The sequence below is a fragment of the Dendrobates tinctorius genome, unplaced genomic scaffold, assembly GCF_039654945.1.
Source record: "Dendrobates tinctorius isolate UK_male_01 unplaced genomic scaffold, ASM3965494v1 ptg000034l, whole genome shotgun sequence".
In the NCBI taxonomy this organism is placed as follows: Eukaryota; Metazoa; Chordata; class Amphibia; order Anura; family Dendrobatidae; genus Dendrobates; species Dendrobates tinctorius.
This window is the reverse complement of record NW_027361702.1, coordinates 12,583,467-12,600,813: the sequence shown is the minus strand read 5'-3', so window position 1 is coordinate 12,600,813 and position 17,347 is coordinate 12,583,467. Positions and strand designations below refer to the sequence as shown.

The 17,347-nt window shown below is 45.4% G+C and overlaps 1 protein-coding gene across 1 annotated transcript; it reads left to right on the top strand.

Moving 5' to 3' along the window:
- Positions 1-9: 9 nt before the first annotated feature.
- Positions 10-15,931, top strand: RBMX2 (RNA binding motif protein X-linked 2). The gene is made up of 6 exons (XM_073573110.1): positions 10-140; positions 8,528-8,643; positions 8,739-8,790; positions 11,243-11,372; positions 13,451-13,622; positions 15,452-15,931. Exons 1-6 carry the CDS (start codon positions 136-138, stop codon positions 15,784-15,786), a joined length of 810 nt encoding a protein of 269 aa, XP_073429211.1. The 5' UTR covers positions 10-135; the 3' UTR covers positions 15,787-15,931.
- Positions 15,932-17,347: the final 1,416 nt, after the last annotated feature.

Here is a 17,347-nt window from a genome sequence, read left to right as displayed (position 1 = left end):
CCGAACCTCGCACCAGATCATGTGGCACGGTGACGTCACACGCCGTGCGACCAACCCGCTCTGCTCCGCCCACCTGTGAGCTCATTCTTTGCGACAGAGTTGTGCGTCACACGTGTGCGACGGAGAAGAGCGGCAATGAAGTAAGTGCGTGTTGTGCGGTGTGTGTCTGCGATCCACGGCCCGTGCTGTCTGATGACGCCAGGCTGCTGCTTGTAGTGAGGCAGCGTCATATTCCAGCAGCTATTGGCCCAGCCGTGTCACACACGTCCCCTGCTTCTCCTGTTCCCATTCATGGCTCTGTACTGACCCCATGGATCTGTTACACGTCTGTCACATCGGGGTTTCTGTTTTTCTCCAGGATCTTGTTTTATAGACAGTAGGATCGCTTGTAAATAAGTGCCCCCCCCCTTAATTCTATACATCATGGTATATAATGGCGCCCTGCATGATGTGCTGCCCTCATTCGCGGTGTACGATGCTGTGACCATGATGCCACATGAAGGCTATATTATTCATTGTAATCCTGTGTTTATTATAAAGGATCCTGCCCCTGGTTTCCCCATGTACTCTACCACCCGCACCTGTACACCCTCATATCCAGTGTTCTAGGGCGCTGTATGTATGACCCCAATCTCCTATACAGGCTCTTATTCCATTCAGCTATGGTCTGGTTTGATGGGCCTCTCTGGTATTGATCTGGCGCCTCCTCTCTTCTTATGATCACTGTCTTTCTTCTTGCTTAGTGTGGATGACGCGTCCTACATCATCCTCATAATGTCCTTATCTCTCCTGTACAGGCGCACTTCTTTTCCATGTCAAGGGTAGAGAACAGTACTGTATTGCGCATGCACCAGCTTTACCTATGGGTCATTAGACCTTTCCTGGTATATGCACACTATGGTGCTGTTACTCTGCAGGGCATTATAGAGAATTATGTCTGCACAAGAGCACGATGGAGAAATCTGTGGATGATGTAGGATGCTTTATCCACACAAGACAGGGAAGGAGGACGAAGATCAAAAGAAGAGAGGAGGCTCCGAATCAAGACTAGAGACGCCCGTCAGACTAGACTGCGCCATAGGGGATTATAGTAAAAGCTCTTTTTTGTGCCATGCAGAGCAAATATGCTCAGCTACTTACCGGTAGCGGTGTTTTTCAGGAGCCCATGACAGCACCACGGGAGAGGGGATCCGCCCTTCGGGGACAGGAAACCTACAGACATAAAAAGGGCGGCCCTCTCTCCTGCCTCAGTTGGATTACAGAGCATGAGAGGACCTCCCTGGTTAGTAGCAATTCATATATGCACAGTCAAACTAAATATACTTTACTCCTGTGACAAATTTTTAACCAAAAGTAAAGGTGCTGATCCAAGACGTGAAAGCAGAAGGAGGGAAAGTGAGGGTGCTGTCGTGGGCTCCTGAAAAACACCGCTACTGGTAAGTAGCTGAGCATTTATTCAGTCGCCATGACAGCACCACGAGAGAATTACAGAGATGAGGAGAGCTCTAGGGAGGGATGGCTGCCGCAAGCACCTTTCTCCCGAACGTGAGGTCGGCGGACCCACCTAAATCTAGTCTATAGTGGTTGAAAAAAGTTGATGGAAAGGACCATATGGCCGCCTTACATATGTCCTCGATGGATACTTCCGATCTCTCTGCCCAGGAAGTTGCCATGGCCTGAGTAGAGTGTGCTCTTATGCCTTGCGGAATCTCCAGCCGACCTGCTGTATAAGCAAGAGATAGCCTCCCTAATCCACCTAGCTAGGGTGTTCTTGGACACTAAGTCCTTTTCTAGCTCCCTGAAAAGATACAAATAGGGCATTGTCCCTTTTCCATGGCTCCGTGGCCGAAATGTAACTATGAAGGCACCGTCTCACATCAAGGGAATGGAGCTTCTGCTCGGTCAGGTTAGAGGGGTTCGGGTAGAAGGATGGGAGCACTATCTCTTGAAGCCTGTGGAATTTCGAGGCGACTTTGGGTAGATATAAGAGGGTCATCTTAAGGCCAGACCCATCTTTTGCAAACTGGGTGTATGGAGGTATCCTAGAGAGGGCTTGCAGATCACTAACCCTCCTGGCTGACGTTAGGGCAACCAACAGGGCAGTTTTGAATGACAGGATTTTTATGGGAACGGAGTCAATAGGCTCAAAGGGTGGCTCTGTGAGTGCTGATAAAACTAAGTTGAGGTCCCATGGGACCAGCCTGTCTTTAATAATGGGTCTGGATCTTGCTGCTGCTTTAATGAATCTTGCCCCCCAGTAATTGCTTGCTAAGTTGCAGTTGTAAAAAGCCCCTAGCGCCGAAACCTGGACTCTTAAGAGTATTTGTGGCTAGGCCCATCTCCAACCCCCTCTGAAGGAATTCCAGAATCTGATCAACGCGGATTTTCTGACCGACCTCCGCCCCCGACACTGCCAAAAACCTCTTCCAGACCCTGGCGTAGATACTTGTGGAGGCTTTCCTACTTTTTAAGAGGGTGTTGACTAGACCTCGGGAAAACCCCCTCTTCTTTAGCAGCTCCCCCTCAAATTCCATACCGCTAGATGTAAATTGGAAACTCGTGGGTGATAAACTGGACCCTGGGATAGAAGGTCTGGGAGCTCGGGGAGAATCCATGGCTGAGATACCGACATCTTCCTCAGCCAAGGAAACCATGACCTCCTGGGCCAGAATGGGGCTACTAAGATAACGTGGGCCCTGTCCTCTTGGATTTTCCTTAGCACCATTGGAATCAGATTCAGCGGGGGGAAGGCATATGCCAGGCCAAAGCTCCACGGAATCAGGAAAGCGTCCACTGCAAACGAGTCTTCTCTGGGATCCAGAGAACAGAATAAGGGGAGTTGACTGTTCCTTCTGTTGGCGAACAAGTCTATCTCTGGAAGCCCCCACCTGTGTGCGATCTGCCCGAAGACAGCCTTTTTTAGTGTCCACTCTCCCTGTTTGAGCTTGTTGCGGCTTAGGAAATCGGCTGTTAGATTTTGTTTCCCTTTTATATGTAGAGCTGTGAGGGATAGGAGGTGAAGCTCGGCGATCTGAAAAATACGATTCGCTACATCCATTAAGGGCCTGGACCGTGTTCCCCCCCTGGTGGTTAATGTAGGCTACCGTTACCTGGTTGTCTGAGAATAGTCTGATGTGTTCGTCCTCCTTTAGGGACATAAGGAAAGCATTTACCGTCCGCTCTACTGCTAGCAGTTCTTTAAGGTTAGAGGAGAATCTCTGTTCGGACGGCGACCGCACTCCCTGGACCCAGTTATCCCCCATATGAGCCCCCCAGCCCCTGGGGCTAGCATCCGTAGTTAGAATTCGGGAGATCTGGTTTACCCAAGGAATACCTCTACGCAGATTCGAACTCAGGGACCACCAATGTAGTGACTGAATGGTAATGTTAGATAAGGTGACTCTACCCTCGGCAAGCCTCTAACCTACGGTGTTGTGTAAGATGTCCCACTGCAGGGTTCTTGTGTGGAGTTGGGCCCAGAGTACTGCTGGAATGCACGCCGTAAGTGAGCCCAAAAGTGACATAGCCCCTCTAAGGGAAATCGATGGATTATCTATTACCCTACGTATCTGATGTTGGGTTTTTAAGACTTTAGACTCTGGTAACCGACATTCCTGTATATCAGAATCTAGGGTAAGGCCGAGGAACTGTTGTACTTTCAGGGGCTGCAGTTGTGACTTTTTAAAGTTAATGATCCAACCTAGATTCTGAAGGCTGGATATTACCTTCCCTAATTGGGAGGCACAGTGAGGCTCCGAGTTCCCCACAATTAGGAGATCGTCCAGATAAGGAATTACGAGAATGTCCTGTTCGTGCAGATGGGCCATAACCTCCGCCATTAACTTTGTGAAGACCCGGCGTGCCACTGCCACCCCGAAGGGAAGTGCTCTGTACTGAAAATGGCTTATTTTTCCCCCCAGTGAGATGGCCACCCTTAAAAACGGCTGATGATCTGCATGTATCGGGACATGATAATAGGCGTCTTTAAGGTCTAGGACTACCATAAAGCACCCACCAAATAGCAGTTTAATCGCCGATTTTACAGACTCCATTTTGAAAGAGTAGATTTTAATGAATTTATTAAGGCTTCTGAGATTAATAATGGTACGATAAGAGCCATCTGGCTTCTTGACTAGAAAGAGGGGGGAGTAAAACCCCTTACCTCTTTGTAGGTCAGGAACTTCGACCAAAACACCTTTCTGGAGAAGATCGTAGATCTCCGCCTCCAACGCCTTCTGTTCTGTGGACGAAGAGCGGATGGGAGTTAGAATAAAGTTGTCACACGGAGTCTGCTGGAACTCGAACCTCAGTCATGCACTGATGATGCTCCGTATCCAAGGACTATTTGAAATACGCGACCAGGCTGGGTAGAAGGATGATAACCTCCCTCCCACCTGGTCCGACAGTTATTTGGGATCATTACGGTCTCGAGGGGTATTAAACATATACCCCCTACCTCTTCTCCTGGTGTCATATCTGGGTCTTTCTCTGAATGTTCTCCTACGATCAAACCACCTTTTGTAGGAGTCTCTTCTATACGGCGGTCTTCCTAAATATGGAAAGCGCTTCTTGCTGTCGCCTGCCTTTTCTAACAGCTTATCCAGAACTTTGCCAAACAAGTAGACCCCTTCACATGGGATACCGCATAATTTAGATCTGGCCTGCATATCCCCTGGCCAACATTTAAGCCATAAGGCCCTACGGGCGGCATTGGAGAGGGCCGCGGATCTGGCTGCTAATTTTCGCCGACGCATCAGAGAGGAAGGCCGCTGCCCCCTGAGCCGTAGAGAGGGAGGAAATAATGTCCTGCCTTGGGACTTTATCCCTGATCTGTTCTTCCAGCTGGTCCAACCAAACCGTTAAGGACCTGGAGGTGCATGTGGCCGCAATTGCTGGCCGTAGGGCTCCAGCTGATGTTTCCCAGGTTCCCTTAAGGAACGCATCCGCCTTCCTATCCAGAGAGTCCCTTAAGTTACTAAGATCTTCGAAGGGTAGGGAAGTCTTTTTACATGCCTTCGCTATAGCCGCGTCCAATCTTGGGGCTTTATTCCATGAGGATGAAGCTGCTTCATCAAATGGATGCCTTCTTTTAAAAGCCGGAGGTAGGGAGCCCTTCCTCTCGGGCTTTTTCCATTCCCTTGTGATAAGGGCACTGACTTTATCTATCAAGGGAATGACCTTCGATTTTTCCGGTCCAAACCCCGAAACATAAAGTCCTGTACTGACTTCTCTGTTGGGGTCACCTCAATCCCCATTGTAGTATTTACCGCCTTTACCAGATGATTGACCTGCTCCAGTGGGAAACAGGAATGGCCTGATCTGGCTTCAGATGACGAAGAAGATGATGAATCCGATTTTAGCTCCTGCGAATCACTATCGGAGACTAGAACCAGGGATTTAGGGGATTTTTCTCTAGACCCTGCCGGAGAAATGGATCTAACCGAACCCCTGACTTCTTGTCTGACTATCTCCCTTATACTGGAGGTAAAGTCAGCTGTCTCTTCCGAGAACAGGCGATGAATGCAGGGTCTACAGAGCTTCCTTCCCTGACCATCCGGAAGGGGGAGCCCGCATTCGGCACACTCTCTGTGCTTGCTCTTCCCCGAGCACTTTTTCCCCTGGTAGAATGGGAGAGAGGGAACATAAGGGGAACAGATAATCACCCCGGTGAACTTTCTCGTAGCTTTCTTACCCTGGCTTATAACAGCGCAGTACTGGGTTCTGTGGGGGGTCCATCGGAGCCGCCAATCCCTTACGGCTCGTGGACTTCTCAGGTCTCGCCTTCTGGGTGGACCTATGTTTCTCAGAACGGCTGCTGCTACTAGAATGCTGCTCCGGATTCTCAGAAGACAGGCTGCGTATCCTCCAGATGCTCTGGCTGCTCCTGCGACGCCATTATGAAATGACACAGGGCCAGAAGCAGCTCTCACTGTGACCTGAGCCCTTATGTAGCTACGGCACCGCCCCCTCTGGGGCTTGCAGGTGTAGTCCATCAGGCCCGCCGAGTACCTCTTTTCCTGCACCCGGCAACCTCCCCTCCCCCTGACCGCGCCCCCGACGGGGGCCGGCGAGACACCCGGCGCGCGCGGCCACTGACGCCGCGCATGCACATGCTGCTACCCCCAGTTCCTCCAGAGGCGCACACCCCTGACGTCAGGGTCGCGGTCTGCAGCGCGTGACCGGTGCGTCATCAGTCCGCGCCTGCACTACGACGGCCGCCCTCTGAAGCGGAAGCAGACGCCTGGCAATGGTGCAAGGACTCAGCCTTGATTTTAAGACCCCCTTTGATTTGGAGAATGGAAGGTGGGCGAGGAGCAAATGTTTAAAATTGCTGCAAATCATAGTGTTTTTTTTATGCCGTTTTGGAAACTATGGCATAAAAACATCACAGAAAAGAGGCATGGTGTTTCATAATGTGATTGCTTTTTCTTGGTGCCTTTCTTGCCAGTGCACCTGCTCAACTTGAAGGAAGGAAGAGCAAGCAAGTGTGCACCGGAGCCTAGGTTCTTAGTCTTGATTAAACAGATGGAGTCATACTTGGCAGTTGCTAACATAGGTTGACCCCGCTTCAATACGCACTGAATAATCTGTAATATATCGGTCAATGCGCATTGACTGCCATTTTTCTTGGCAGCAGGAGTCCTGTTTACGTCAGACAACGCACCTCCAAGAAGAATTTATTTTGTGGAGCTCAAAAGATCATTTCACCCATCAAAATTGCATTTTGCTTGTTCATCCAAAACTTCTTTACTCTACATGATTATAGTAAAATTAGCATTCCCTTGAATGCTCGCTTCTTCACGATAGTCGTGCAATGTAAATGGACCTTTAAACTTAAGAGGGGATTTGTCAGCAAATTTCTCAGTACAAGGTGCTTTAAATTATTAACAAGTTCCCTTCATTCCACGGCCTTTTCAGGTCCTATTAGAATGTGTTACTTTCCATAAGGATGTGAAAAGGCAGTTCATGTTCACCCATCCCAGAGTTCTCTACAGCGATCAGTGCTCGCTCCCCCCACAGCTAGGACAAGCAAAGCAGCTGGGAATGAGTGCTGTCAGTGCTCTGCAGCAGCTCAATTACCACTTTTTTATACTGGTGCAAAAATAGCACATGTAAGGAGTGTGACAGAGAGAGATCGCTCCCTCAACTTCCCATAAAGGGATCGCGAGGAGTCGATGGTTTGTAAGGAAACTGGAGGCCAATCAATGGCATCCTGGTCTGGCAAAGATCAAAGGATGATTGATTGTGATAGAGGCATGGTCTATTAGGCTGCCTGTCTGTAAAATACTGACAGTTTGGGTAATGCACTGCACTACGTAGGCAGTAGTACAGTGTATTATTTATGCCATAAAAGTTCCCTTGTGGGACTAACAATTATTGTAAAAAGAAAACAAAATGTTTTCAAGTGCCTAAAAAATCTAAATTGTGAACATGATGCAGGAAAGAAAAAAAACTATGTCAGAATGACCTTTTATATTCATACTGCTTCACAAAAATTAAAGGCAATCTGTCTTCTGATTCATGCTGCCTAAACATAACAGCAAACTGAATCAGACACTGTGTTATTGGAATGCTGCATTACTGTTGCTGAAATTCTGCTGTGTTTCAGAGAAAACGCCTGTCAAAAGGCAGATAGGGACTGTGTGTTCAGATAACTAGTTAAAGCAGATCTCCGGCAGCCTATCCCCGCTCCTAGACAGGTCTTTCTGTCCTCTCTCCCTCTGTGCAGAGTGAGCAGTCACTCAGTGTACCAGGCCATAGTGAGCAGTGACTGTAATCACCCTGAGAACACCTCCACGACTGAGAGACGGCAGCTTCCAGGAGGATATAAGTAAATTTACTGAAATGATATTTACGCACAGATTAACCCTATATCTACAGGTAAATGGCGTTTTCAGAGGTGACAGGTTCCCTTTAACTCCTCTCCCAGAATATAGCTGCTGCGCACTCTCGGCCAGGGTCTGGACAGGCACTAGTGACTGAGCTACACGGAAACTAGCTCTACACTATGAAAGATAAAAGCGTTCATTGCAGGAGAATGGCAGCAGATGGAAAAATCAATTGCAAACTTGCTTATTTTCATGCTATGTAACTAAACTAATTTAATAATATGAGAATACCTCTTCAAAGTTTTGGTTGCCACAGTTGTCTAAGAACATGAGCAAGAACAAATGTCTTCAGCCATGAACAAAGTATCCTTCCTTTCTACGTCAAACTCTCATAGGCTGCCGTGACACGTGACACTTCAGTTGCATGAAAGTCGCTATGACTTCTAGTATTCCCTATAGGGAGACTAACTGGCATGCGACTATCTGAGCAATTTCAACATGGTTGGAAACTTTGTGAGAGTCCCATGAGTCAATCGCTTTCATGGGAACCTAATACAACAGGGATCCTATATGTACAGTGCCTAATATGTTTGGTAGCAATCTAAACTGTTAATAGGAGTAAACAGCATAGGAACGTTCTATGTATAAATGCCATATACATCACAGACATTCCAGAACTTGTCTTTCCTCTTTTCTAGTCCTCTAACAAAAGTAAAGTTGATCAATGAACTGAATGCACGAGAGGCCAAACTTGGTGTAAAGGACTCAGTGTCTTGGCATCAGGATTATAAAGACAGCGCTTGGCTCTTTCTGGGTGAGTTTATGTACGATCATGACGGAGCACTTAATTTACAGCACTGTGATCATGTATTATCAAAGTAACCCCTGTACGCTCTTTCTTGTTCTCAGGTGGGCTGCCATTTGAGCTGACAGAAGGGGACATTATCTGTGTCTTCTCACAGTGAGTTCATGATTGTTCTGCTTGTTTTCCCTTCCTCATCATTCTGAATATTCCTGTTTGCTTTTTTTTTGTTAAGGATAGTATGAAACAAAGATTAGTTAATTGATCTGTTTTCTTTCTAACATCCAAACATCAAAGTTGTAAATAGTTTGACCTTTCTAGCATGTTATACCCACGTGTTGCTCACTATATGGCACGTCACGGGGGCTCTGCTTGGTAGCCTGGCACTTCTTGAAGATTATCGTTCAGCACAGAATGACTGCTCGAACCAAGTACAGGAGGCAAAAAAAATCAGAAAACGCATCAATACCAGGAGAACTGGGACTGGAGAAGAAGTGACAGGCAAAAGGATTGTCCACATACGGGAAAGGGCTGATAGCATGAAAAGCAGGAGCTGATATCAAGGGTGTAAACCAGGTCAAGCTAAGCTTATAACTAGCTGTGGGGAACAGGAACTCAGGAGCTTAAAGCGACTTTGTCAGCATCATGGTGTGGCCGTACATCTTCCCACCTGCTTATTTTTCCTTCATTTCCGCCCTTGTCTGGCTCTATGAAGCCATAGCTGTCAATCAATAAAGGGGGTTAGAGATAATGGAAAAATGCAGATGTAATAGAGGGGGCGGACACTGACACGGATTTCGTACTGTGCCTGTAGTGAGCCAACATCTTTTTGTGTTGTCTTGTATAGGATGCTTCGTACCAGAGTGTACTGTAAAAAAGCTCTAACGTGGAGATACACTTCAGAGATTACAATAAAGAGATTCATGATTTCCTAATAGATCTCCATCCTATTTGGACCTCTGACTGCTCATTGCATGGCAATTGTCACATACTGACACCAAATAGGCTTCCATCTCTAAGGCAGGGGTAGCGGTAGTATGGAATCACTCCTGCCAGGTCTTCCCGTCCTTCATGCTGGATTAAAAAGTCTAGGAATCCCAGGAAAAGCCGATCCTGCTCAGAATGGAAGTAGATTGCCACTGTCTAATTATTTGTACAAATGTGCAGCAAACATCTGTTAAATCTAGTTACTCAAAAAACAGAAAATGACTTTTTGGAGGTAAATGGAGGTCTGCATAATAAAAACATTACAAATCTAGTTACTAATATAATGTAATAAGAAAGTCCAGCTCATCCACATAAATGATTGCAGCAACCCGAGGAGAAAAACAGCCTGTGCCAGGACATGGTTAGAGAGGGTAAGGAGAAAATATTCAGCTCCACAATGGTGCAAAATAGTCTGTTCAGTAGAAGAGCACAAAAAATAGCCCACATGCAAGGTACAATTAAAATGTGCAAGGAAAAAATAAAATGAAAAACAGTATCAATGCGTATCTTGCGCAATAGCTCACTAAATCGTGACTGATGATGATACAATATTTTTAATTTAATTTTTTCCTGGCACATGGCTACTTTTTGTGCTCTTCCACTGAGTAGACTATTTTGCACCGTCCTGGAGCTGAACACTAATATAGTATACTTAGCTGAGAGAGCGTCTTCATACAAGGAGTGCTGGAAAACCTGTTGTCCCATATCAATAGAATAGCTGGCTGATTGCTACCCCTGGAGCCCCATCCTGAATAGAGACCTCCTCTACGGGACTCATTGTCTGTGGGACTGCCTGAAAAAGCCGAGCAGTCTTCTTGGCGATCTTCTACACAATGACTGAGCAGAGACTGAGCATGTGTACCTCTGTGACTTTCTAGACAATTCAGGGTGGGACTGCAGAGCCCCGTTCCCGAGTGTTCGGAGCCTCGATGTTGGGATCGTTGGAGGTCCCAAAGATCAGATCCCCTGCAATTTGATTTGCAGGTTATCGCTTATCTTATGACTAGAGGGATAACTTTTTTTTTTTTTTTTTTTTGAGGGGGTGGTGTAACGGATACCGCCCGCAGCCAGATTTGGCGTTTATGACCCTTTTCCCCCCTTTGCTTTTTATTAATGATTACCTTCCAAGAGCCATAACTTTTTTTCCATTATTCCATAGAGTTGTATTTCTTAGTGACACCATCTGTGGATTCATAGAACTCATTTTATTAGCTTTTTATGGGGAAGGAATATAAGCAAAACAACTTTGCCAATAATTTTCCATTTTAAATGTGACATTATTCACTCTGCTGCATGAAGAAAGTTTATTCTGTAGGTCAGAGTGATCCCAAATTTACATTTAATTATTTTATTACTTTTCTACAATAAATAGAGTTAAAAAAAGAAATGCCGAGATCTGAGCGACGTGTTGTCCCAGCAGTGGGAGCTCGGTATCTCCTGCCATCGGTTGTCTCTGGGACATACATGTTCGTCCTGACGTGGTCAGTTACACCTCCCCAGGACGTACATGAACGCCCTTTTGCAGAAGGGTGTTAGTATTTCCATATTTATTTCATATAGCAGTTTTCATGTTGCCCTTCTATAATGGCTGTAAAAGTCTTCTAACCCTGCTCTTTCTATCTAGGTATGGGGAAATAGTGAATATTAACCTCGTCCGTGATAAAGTGACCGGACGCTCCCGTGGATTCTGCTTTCTGTGCTATGAAGATCAGAGGAGCACAGTCCTGGCTGTAGATAATTTTAATGGCATCAAGGTGAGTGGCAGATAGCAATTTTGGGACACTTACTCGCTACATTTGTTTCCATGACATCCTATTCTAATTCCATAGGCATTAATATGGATTTGGTCTAACCTTTTACAGCTTCCACTCTTTTGGGACTTTTTGCCCATTCATTCAGAAGAGCATTTGTGAGGTCAGACGCTGATGTTGGAGGAGGGGACCGGGCTCATAATTTCCGTTCTAGGTGATCTCAAAGGTGTTGGATGGGATCGAGTTCTTCCACACCAATGTCACCTACCATGTCTTTATGGACCTTGCTTTGGGTCTTCACCAACCTGTTCCAGTAAAGTTAGAAGCATGCAGTTACCTTAAGTGATTTGGTACACAGAAGCATTAAATTTCCCTTCACTAGGACCTTAGCCCTGAAACACAACCCTGTAGTGTTATCTCTCCTCCACCAAACTGTACAGTGGGCACAATGCACTCAGGCGGGTAACGTCCTCCTGGCATTCACCAAACCCAGACTCCTCCATCAGATGCCAGATAGAAAAGTGTGACTCCGCAGAAGAGGTTTCCTTTAGAGTCCAGTGGTGTCAGCTTTGCACCACTCCTTCCGACGCCAGTGTAGCTGACTGGCCATAGAAACCCATGTGATGAGACTCACAGCGCACAGTATTTGTGCTGATATCAATTCCAGATGAGATATAGACTTTTCAGTTATGGAGTTAACCAAGTGCAGAGACTTTTCTGCCCTCTGCTCCCCAGCGACTCCCAATATGTAATTTTATGTGGTCTCCATTCTGTGGATAAGTTGCTGAGCTTTCTGAACACTTGCACTTTTCAATAATAACTCTTCATTTATCTATGTAATAGTTAGCAAAAATTTCATGAACTGACTTGTTACATCAGTGACTCATATATCTGTACTATGCAGGTATCCGTGACCTTTTTACAACCACCTATTCAGTATTGAAAATCCTGAATTCAATATGTAAAAGGAGTGTTTCAATATTTTTGTCCATATACGTGTGTGTGTGTGTGTGTGTGTGTGTGTGTATGTGTATATATATATATATATATATATATAAATATATATATATAACATCCCTAAATCTGACATTTCCCTCTCCGTGGGTGGCACCATAATAACACCCCGGCAGCAGGCGCGCTGTCTGGGTATTATGTTTGACACTAATCTCTCCTTCACATCCCATATACAATCTCTTGCCACTTACACCTAAAGACTATCTCTAGAATCCACCCTTTTCTCACCATGGAGACAACAAAAACCCTTACTGTCACCTTGATCCACTCCCACCTGGACTACTGCAACGATCTATTAATTCGCCTCCCCCTCACTAGACTTTCCCCTCTCCAGTCCATACTTAATGCAGCAGCCAGGGTCGTCCATCTGGCTAATCGGTACTCGGACACGTCCGCTCTTTGCCAATCGTTACATTAGCTGCCCATTCATTACAGGATCCAATTCAAAGTACTTGTTCTCACCCACAAAGCTCTCCACAGTGCGGTACTCCCTTACATCTCCTCCTTCATTTCTGTCTAGCCAATCGCTGCGCTCTGCAAACGACTTTAGACTAACCTCTGCCCTAATCCGTACCTCCGACTCCAAGACTTCTCCTGCGTAGTGCCAATCCTCTGGAATGCTCTACCCCAAGAATTAGGACCAGCCACAACTTGCACAATTTTAGGCACTCCCTCAAAACACATTTGTTCAGAGCAGCCTATCACATTCCCTAATCGGTCATTTTATGTGTTAAGTGCATGTGTAGCCCATTCACTATCTCCAGCCATCCCTCACTCCCTCAAGATGGCTGGACCATCAATGTAAATACACACCTGTACTTTGTATCTCCCCCTCCTCATTGTAGATTGTAAGCTCTCACGAGCAGGGTCGCCTTATTTTGCTTTAATTATTGTATTGTTACGTTGTTACTTAGGACTGTTGTGTTTGAAACTGTTAAACTGTAAAGCGCTGCGGAATATGTTGGCGCAATATAAATACCAATTATTATTAATAAAAATATATATATATATATATATATATATATATATATAAAAATTTCTTCAATGTTAACTATTTTTTCCGGTAGCTGAAAGGGCGAACAATCCGTGTAGATCATGTCTCCAATTATCGGCCACCTAAAGACGGTGAAGATATTGATGATGTGACACGACAACTACGGGAGAGCGGCTGTGGCGCTCGGACTCCTTCCCCATCTGCGTCAGAGGAAGAAACAGAAGAATTGCAGAGGCCGAGGAAAGGTATCTATTTTCCTTTGATTGTCGGTCAGGGAGCTCTGATGATAAAGATGACACTGGTAGATAGTTACGGTGAAAGCATGCTCATACTTACAGTAACTAATGTGTTTAATGTTCGATTTACATAGTAAGACAATCCTTTAGTCACAGATTCAGGCCATGTTCACACGTTCAGTATTTGGTCAGTATTTTACATCAGTATGTGTAATCCAAAACCAGGAGAGGAACAATTAGAGGAAAAGTATAGTAGAGACACGTCACCACTTCTGGATTTATCACCCACTCCTGGTCTTGGCTTAAAAATACTGATGTAAAATACTGACCAAATAGTACTGACCAGCATTCATAGCAGATGAGCAAACTCGCCTGACCCTAACCTCGTGGAGAATCTATGGGGTATTTTCAAGAGGAAAATGAGAGACACCAGACCCAACAATGCAGACGAGCTGAAGGCTGCTATCAAACCTGGGCTTCCATAACACCTCAGCAGTGCCACAGGCTGATCGCTTCTATGCCACACTGCATTGATGCAGTAATTGATGCAAAAGGAGCCCCGACCAAGTATCAAGTGCATTTATTGAGCATACATTTCAGTATACCAACATTTCAGATTTTAAAATCATTTTTCAGGCTGGTGTTATAAAGTATTCTAATTTACTGAGATAATGACTTTTGGGTTTTCATTGGCTGTAAGCCATAATCATCAACATTAACAGAAATAAATAATATAGGAGTTTGACTTTTTGTATTGAACTGAAATTAACTTTTTGATGATATTCTACTGTAATTTTGTGAGAAGCACATGTAGTAGGGCTGAAGCTCTGCTGTGTGTAGCACAGGTGACCAGATGATTGCAGCTTCTAGTCTTCTAAGGAGAGTATAAGACAGTAAAAAAAGTATTTAAATATATTAAAAAAACTAAAATCTAAAAGTTCAAATCACTCCTCATTTTGCCACATTTCAAAATAAAACAATAAAAAAGTTAAAAAAAAAATAAAAATACATATTTGGTATCGTCGTTTCAGATTGGTAAACGATGTAACGAGAAAGAGAAACAAAACGCCAGAATTAGGGTTTTTTTTTGGTTGCCGCAACATTGCAATAAAATGCAGTAACAGGAGATCAAAAGATCCCATCTACCCTAAATGGTGTCAAAAACGTCAGCTCGGCACACAAAAAATAAGCCCTCACCCAGCCCCAGATTACGAATCTTGGAAAATGTGGACTTTTTTTTTCCTTTTTTTTTTTTTTTTTTTTTTTTTTACAAACTTTTGACTTTTTTTCACCACTCACATAAAAAAAACTGAACCTATACATGTTTAGTATTTACAAACTCTTGGAGAGTCATATAGCCAGATTAGTTTTCGCATATAGTCACCATGGTAAATAAAACAACAATTGTGGAATTGCACTTTGTTTTGCAATTTCACCGCACTTGGATTTTTTTCCCATTGTCCAGTACATTATATGGTAAAACAGTTGGTGCCATTGAAAAGTACAACTCGTCCTGCAAAAAACAAGCCCTTACATGGCCATATTGACGGAAAAATAAAAAAGTTACGGCTCTGGGAAGAAGGGGAGCGAAGAGCAAAATTACAAGGTGGTGAAAGGGTTAAAAGCACCGCTTCTTGTCCTAAAATATATTGGCGTAATAATCTGTATATGACTTATTACTGATGGGAAATTAAGAGCAGCGTTCTGTTCGCCAGCCTGTATGATGGGAGCGCTGGGTTTTTTAATGGGTTCTGTCAAACTCTTTGATTCAGGCCCAAAAAGTGTAACGTATTAGCCTTATACTGTAAAAAATAACTTTTTTTTTGGTGTCTTAATAGAAAAAAAGAAAAAAAAGACGAGCAAAGACCGTTCAACTGACAGAAGCAGCGGAAAAGCCACCAAGGCAATTAAACAAGAAAGAGATGATCCAGGGTATGAAAAATACAATACTAGTCAGCCGACTTCCAGGGATAATCGGAAAACTTCCCCAACCGAGACTGCTCCAAAAAGTATGTCTAGCCAGCCACGTTACGAGAGGCAGAGTGGTCATCATGGCGGATCGGAAAGACATGCCGAGCAGAGACATGCGTTACCGGAAGCCAAACACAGAGAAAATGGATTAAAAAGACCAAAAGAGTCTGAGAAGAGAGAACCGGACAAGCGGAGAAAATAACAGGAATCTTATAGAAAACATCACTTCTGGAACTTTACACCAATGATATAAACGCCGGATCATTTTATAAACTTGGGGGCTTTTTCAGACCAAGAATTTTTTCCCCATAAATTATATATTAAAAAAATATACATTTTTTTTTATATTTATGCAGTCTGCTGATTTTGCAGTTCCACAGGAGAATTGGCGATACAACAGTCGTCCATACTGATATTATAATATAAATCACCACTTTGATCATTCATTCTGGTACCAATTTGTGCATCCTTGACCTGCGGTTGTAAGGTGGTTGCAACTCAGAAGATCTGTAGGTAAAACTTGTTTCTTTATCGCCTTATTGGGGGACACAGAATACCATGGTGTATGCTGCTGCTGCTAGGAGGCTGACACTATGCAAAAACAAGAAAATTAGCTCCTCCCCGGCAGTATACACCCACCGACAGGCACCAAGCACCTCAGTTTGTGCTTAGTGTCTGTAGGAGGCGGACCGGGATCTCCCCAGATCCGCAGCTTTAATCCAATTTTCCTTTCAGGTTTAGTTTGAACTTAATTTTCTCCCTCTTTTGTCTTTTAGGTTTTTTCCATTGGGAAACAGGGTATAAGTTGTCACCCTGATTTCCTATATCATGCGGCTGAGCGAGCAGTGTGGTGTCACCCACATCGCACCTCTCAGTACCGCAGGCAGGACTTTTCCCTATCACCTTCTGGTGATAAGGGTTGCGGACAGGTGGCTGGTCCTTGCCGAATCCCCCTCCTCACCCCTTTCTCGGGACAGGGCTGAGAGGAAGACGGCGATCGTAGGTGTTCCAAGAAAGCCGTCTTCTGCAGGATGCGGGTACAGAGGACTTCTTCCCCTCCCAGCGGCCTGCCGTTTCCCCGTGGGCCCCTGTGGTCATCCTCTTCAGGGACGTCAGGTAAGTGCCTGTACGTTCCCTCTGGCCCCGCATAAGCTTCAGTGACATGGGAGAAGAAGGGACCTTGTTGGTTTCAGGTCCACAGATTTGAATCTCCCGCCCTTTTTCTGCCTGCCGCGCGCCCAGCCGCTTGCGTTCCTCAACTTTCCCTGCTCTAGTCAGGGAGTCTATGGGGATCTCCTCACTCACCGCAGCGTCACAAGCAGCAGGATCTGGTCAGATTCCATCCTTAGCGCGGTATGTCGGGCATGGGGCTGCGGCGCTGTTAGGGTGGGAGGCACTTTCACTTTCTCCTCAGCGCAGGGAATTCCTCTGCTCTCCCTCCTCCCTTCATGAGCGCGCTCTTTTCAGCGCGCCCTTTCTAGCCCATCACAGGGCTTCTTTCTCTCTTGGATGCCAGCCCTCCTCTTCTGCCATGCCCTCTCCATCGCTATTATCCAGTCACGGCGCAGCCGCTAAGCTCCGCCCCCATATCCCAGCATAAGGATTTCCTGAGCCTGAATCACTCCTTCCTGCGCTGCTTGGGGGACACTTCGGCGTTTCTTCTGCTGCTCGAACAGAATCTCGGTAGGCTCGGCTCTGAGGCAAGGATTAGCTCTCCTCGGCAGTTATTCCCTAATTTCTGCGGCCATTCAGTGCAGTTTACT